This window comes from Heterodontus francisci, chromosome 23, assembly GCF_036365525.1.
Source record: "Heterodontus francisci isolate sHetFra1 chromosome 23, sHetFra1.hap1, whole genome shotgun sequence".
In the NCBI taxonomy this organism is placed as follows: Eukaryota; Metazoa; Chordata; class Chondrichthyes; order Heterodontiformes; family Heterodontidae; genus Heterodontus; species Heterodontus francisci.
The window spans coordinates 76,446,736-76,452,638 of record NC_090393.1 but is presented as its reverse complement, the minus strand read 5'-3'; the positions used below and the strand labels follow the sequence as shown (position 1 = coordinate 76,452,638).

Here is a 5,903-nt window from a genome sequence, read left to right as displayed (position 1 = left end):
CATTTATTGTGTAAAGAAAACATAAGGAATTTTCGTGTGCCCTGGCATGGTAGCGATATTGTGTCACATTGAATGACATAATGTACCTGGGGCAGGGCCAGCGAGTATTACATGGAGATCACTCTTCTACGCAGTGTTTAATGGTATTACTGTTGTTATTTGATATTGCTGTTCATTGCATGTGTGAAGTCATAATTGTAGTGAATAGAACATAACCACTGTTATATTCGAGTCACTTCAGAATTTGGAACAATAGTGCAAAAGAATAAATGAAGGGTAATTGACTCTCGCACCCCGACATCCAACAACTGACGAGCCGGTCAGGAATGATAAGAAAGTTGTTTTTAATTTTAAAACTATGTTCCAAATAAGCAGGATCTGAGGGCATGTGACATAGGAAGTGAACCTTCAGGAGTGTAGATACTTGCACATCCAGTCATTTACTGAATTGGAAATAAAGAATGGCTGACTAGATGTAGGATTTGCTTCCTTTTCTTTCCTTCTCTGCCGCTTCTCTGTCTCATCATTAAAGCGTTTGGACACAAAGAATAACGCAGTTTGATGGACAGGTTGTCGCAATATTGAACCAGTCTTAGCAAGTTCCTCCAAGCCATCAATGTCAATGCTGCCGCACTTCAAAGAGAGCTTCAGATTTTCCTTGAAGGGTTCTTTTTGTCCTTCCATGGAACCTAGCCATTTGAGAGTTGGCAAAACAGGACCTGGCTGGGGAGACGCAGTTCAGTCATCTGTGCAGTGTCGAGCTCATCGAAGTTGGTTTTTCAGGAATTTTGCCTGAATGCTTGTGGATCTGGCTTCAAGAAGTACACGAGAGTTTGTCCAACTGTCCTCCCATTGAATCCAGAGTGTCTGACAAAGACATTTCAGCTGGAATTGCTCCAACACTCTTCTGTCTTTCTGCTGTGTAGTCCAAGTCTCACTGCAGTACACGAATGTGCTGTCAACTGCTCTGTGCACTAGGACTTTATCTGACTTGCAAAGGCCTTTGCTGTCAAACACCCCCGGCCATAGTTTCTAGAAGGCTGAGCTGGCGCAGCTGATCTGGTGTTTGATCTCCTCATCAATGGTGGCCTTTTGAGAAAGATGATTGCCAAGTTATGGGAAGTGCTCAACATTTTCCAAAGTCTCTCCTTCAAGTTAGATGGGAGGTGGATTATTTGGCCGACCAGGTGTCGGTAAAAAAAAATCAGGTTTGTTTTGGTAAATTTCAAGGATAGGCCAAACCTCCTGCATACAGTATTGAAGAGATCAAACGCAGCTTGAAAATCTGGTGCAATGTGGGCAACGACACTGCAGTCATCCACAAACTGTGGATCTGCATGCCTATGGTGGTCACTTTTTAGTTTAAGCACGGAGGTGAGTGAGGTTAAAGAGTTTGCCATCTAGGTGGTATTTACTACTCACACTAGAGGGCAGCTGATCTTTTTTGAGGTGAATAGCCACAGTCAAGAAGATTGCAAATGGTATGGGGACTATGACAGTACGTCGCTGGAACCCAGTCCTTGGATTTGCCTGGCAACAAAGACCATGTTGGAGGTTCCTCTGGAAAGTAGAGAGGAACATTATGGCTCTGGGAAGATTTCCTCCATCACAGGAAGTAGATGATTCAGGCGAATGAGTGTCAGGATTTCCCCTGCTGTGCACAAGAGGGAAATACTGCAAACTTTCCACTGCATGATTTCTATCCCTTCTTGAAGAAAGTTGCAATATCACATTCCTGAAGTTGTGGGGAGTTATTGTCCTCCCAAATCCGTAAGATGAGTGCATGGAGCTTTGAGGTGATCAACAACCCACCGGCTTTGAGTACACAGCTGTAATAACATCGAAGAGGCAAAACACTGAGCCAGGCATTATGGATTCAGGGTCATTGGTTCAGGGCTTAGATGTTTAGGGTCACTAGCCAAGGGCATCGAGTGTTACACGTATTGTGGTTCAGGGTCACTGATCCAGATCATTGAAGTTTAGTCTCACTGACGAAGGGCATTGAGTTTTCACGATTACTGATCCAGGCTTTGTGGTTCAGGGTCAATGATCCAGAGCATTGAAGCTCATTGTAACTGACACGGGATAGTGTGGCCTCAGGGTCACTGACCCAGGGCACTGTACCTTCAGAATCACTGACCCAGGCCACTGTACCATCAGAATCATTGACCCAGGCCATCGGGGGTTCAAGGACACTGAGCTGGTCATTATCGCGTCAGAGTCACTGACCTAGGGCTTAGTTTCAGGATCACTGACCGAGGCATTGTTGGCAGAGAGTCACTGACTCATGCATTACAAGTTCAGCGTCACTGCTCCAGGCATTATCGGTTCAGGTTCATTGACCCAGGGCCTTGTTGGCGCAGGGTCATTGACCCAGGGCTTTACAGATTCAGCGTCACTGACTCAGACGTTGCAGGTGCTAGGTCACTGACCCAGAGCCTTGTTGGTGCAGTGTCCTTGATCAGGGAAGTGAGCGTTGAGGTTTAATGCCACAGGACATTCTGGTTTCGAGGCTAAATTCTCAGGGTATTCAGGTTCAGGGTCAGTGACCCAGGGCATTGAGTATTCTGGATCTTTGACTGGTGTGTTAGTATGTGTATCAATATTTATGTAAATCAATGGGCCCACAGGAAAGGACTCTTTCTCAGTATATAATGTCAGAATGAGTTCTGATGTTGAACGATTTTCAATACTTCTCACATTTTAATGACATTAACAATTAGTTTAAAGGGATACTTGACCACATCCTTCATCTGCTCCCTGATCTTAGTTTGCATCACGACATAAATAAAAGTATTTGTGCAGCAACTCAGCTGTTGTAGCATGAACCCCAGTTGGTTTAATGCATTCGGTGGCGATATCGTATCATACCCAAAAACAAACATTTGGTACCATATTGAATGCAATGCAAACACTGCCCATAGCAATATGAAATTCCACGAGATAACAAACAATAAAATAATGGATTTCCTTCGACTCTCCATCTCTGGGTCTTTGGGACGGTCCCCAATGCTTTTCCCCCGGAGCCTCCTGCGAGCTCTGCTACTCACTAAAATGTTCCTGACAGTGAAAACATTGAGCAGCAGAATCAAAATAAATGGGAGAGCGGGGTTTAGAAGATGATGAATGGCTATCACTATTAACCAGAAGAAAGATCTCATAACAACACTTGGCATATAACAAAACCAGGGGAAATTCATAAATGGATAGTAATTTTTGAACACAAAATACCAGAATGTATTGCTTAAACAACACAGTACAATCACTGTTCCCAGAACCACAGCCGCTATTCTCTCAGTACAATATTTTCTCTTCAGTTTCTGGCAAGAAATGGCTACAAAACGATCAAAGGTGAAAGAGACAGTGGCCCAGACAGAACAGTCAGTAATGGCATAAAGCAAGACGGCGTGGATATTACACACACGGATGTAATTCATGAAACGAAAATGTTCCCGATAAACAATTGGAATGTGCCTGAATATCAGGTCGAGGAAAACAACCAGTAAATCCATCACTGCCATGGTCACCAGGTAGCGAGTGACACATTTGGAAAGACCACACTTTCCTCGATACAGGATCACCATCGTCATCAAGTTAGCTGTGAGGATGGGAAATAAAAAGAGAAATTATACGTCAGGCTGGGAACCAGCTTTAGGCAAATGTTTTATTCTACCCATTGATGTATTGAAATGATTATACCTGTAAGAACACAGGGGAAGGTCAGGGATCTGGTGGACGGCAGGAGAAGTTAAATGGCAAACGAATGATACTGAAATTGTTGAACTTACTGTTGATCATAATCCTCCAGTCCACCTTTGGCTGCGTGTCCTACAAATTGTGACATCTCCATGTACTCCCAGTTCCAACGCAGGGTCATCAACCAGAAACGTGATCTCTATTTGTATCTCCACAGATGCGGCTGGACCTGCTGATTATTTCCTGCATTTTCTGGTATTATTTCAGATTTGCAGATAATACAGCACTTAGCTCTCGTATAAAAAGACTGACAGAGAGATTCTCTGACCCGTGACAGTCAGCATGGTTTCAAAAGAGTACTTTGCACGCCTGGTGCCTGGATAAAGGATGTACAGAAAGCATGCAGTACTTTCTACAAGAGGAAGGGAATGAGGCAGATGTAATGATACACTTTGGTGCCAATGACACAGAGAGAGTAGGTATTGAAGTCCTAGGTCAGGAACTAGTTTGGAAGTTAAAGAGGAGGACCTCGAAGGCAAACATCACTGGCTTCCTCCCAGTCCCACGTATTAGTGAGAGTAGAAGTAGAAGTTTAGGTGTATCAATGCGAAGCTTGACGATGGTGCAGGAGGGAAGGCTTCAAACTCTGAGGTAATTAGGACCAGTAATGAGGTAGGAGTGGTGCAGTGGTTAGCACTGCAGCCTCACAGCTCCAGCGACCCGGGTTCAATTCTGGGTACTGCCTGGGTGGAGTTTGTAAGTTCTCCCTGTGTCTGCGTGGGTTTCCTCCGGGTGCTCCGGTTTCCTTCCACATGCCAAAGATTTGCAGGTTGATAGGTAAATTGGCCATTATAAATTGTCCCTAGTATAGGTAGGTGGTAGGGAAATATAGGGACAGGTGGGGATGTGGTACGAATATGGAATTTGTGTAGGATTAGTATAAATGGGTGGTTGATGGTCGGCACAGACTCGCTGGGCCGAAGGGCCTGTTTTAGTGCTGTATATCTTTAAAGAAAAAGGAGGCACCTAATCACAAGGGACAGGTTGCACCTCAACTGGAGTGGACCAACATCCTCGTGAGGAGATTCATTCATGTGATTGGGGACTGTTTAGACTAAATTGGCAGGGGATGGGCACTAACATGTAGACGTAGAAAGGAGGAATAAGGTGCCTATTGTGAGATTGTTGGACAGTAATATAGAAGAAAATGCTTCCGTCCTCGATGGGATTGGACTAAGAAGGACTATGAGGAATGTGAATCCAGGATTATGATGTAAGTTTGTAAACACCAAACAAAGAACAAAGAACAAAGATAATTACAGCACAGGAACAGGCCCTTCGGCCCTCCAAGCCTGCGCCGATCCTGATCCTCTCTCTAAACATGTCGCCTATTTTCTAAGCTTCCGTATCTCTTTTCTTCCTGCCCATTCATGTATCTGTCCAGATACATCTTAAAAGACTCCATCGTGCCCGCATCTACCACCTCCGCTGGCAATGCGTTCCAGGTGCCCACCACCCTCTGCGTAAAGAACTTTCCACGCATATCCCCCCTAAACTTTTCCCCTTTCACTTTGAACTCGTGTCCTCTAGTAATTGAAACCCCCACTCTGGGAAAAAGCTTCTTGCTATCCACCCTGTCTATACCTCTCATGTGGTAAATAAGGTTGGTCAATTACAAGCACAAAAAGCAGTTCGGGAATAAGACTGTGTGGCAAAAATGGAAACATAATTTCGAAATGGTGAGCACCAGGCGCTTAATATGCAAGGATATAAAGTGTTCAGAAAAGTTAGGGAAGGAGTGAAGGAGAGGTGGGATGGCAGCAGTGATTAGGGGAGTCATTGCAGTTTTGGAAAAGGAGGTTGTACTTGAGGGAGAAAGGACAGGCTTTATTTGGTTAGAATTAAGAAGCAACAAGTGTATGACCACACAAATAATGATACTCGATAGACGTCCAAATAGTGAGATTGAGATAGGATTAAATTTGCAGGAAAATCACAAAATGTGCAAAAATTATAGATGTTGATATGGGGGAATCAAATATCTATTAGGATAAATCAAGAGTGAAGGGTAAGGAGGCGGAGGAATTCCAGAGATGCGTTCAGGAGAGGTCCCTCCATTAGTATGTTCTCCACCCAACTAGAAAGGAGGCAATGTTAGATCTGGTGCTGCATAATGAGTGGGACAAGTGGACCAAGTGTCTTTGGGG

General features: G+C 44.2%; 1 protein-coding gene across 1 annotated transcript; it reads right to left on the bottom strand.

Annotated features, from left to right (window-relative positions):
* Positions 1-2,696: 2,696 nt before the first annotated feature.
* On the bottom strand, positions 2,697-3,584 carry LOC137382949 (probable G-protein coupled receptor 139). Its single transcript, XM_068055525.1, has one exon. It carries the CDS (start codon positions 3,582-3,584, stop codon positions 2,697-2,699), a length of 888 nt encoding a protein of 295 aa, XP_067911626.1.
* Between the last annotated feature and the right edge of the window lie 2,319 nt (positions 3,585-5,903).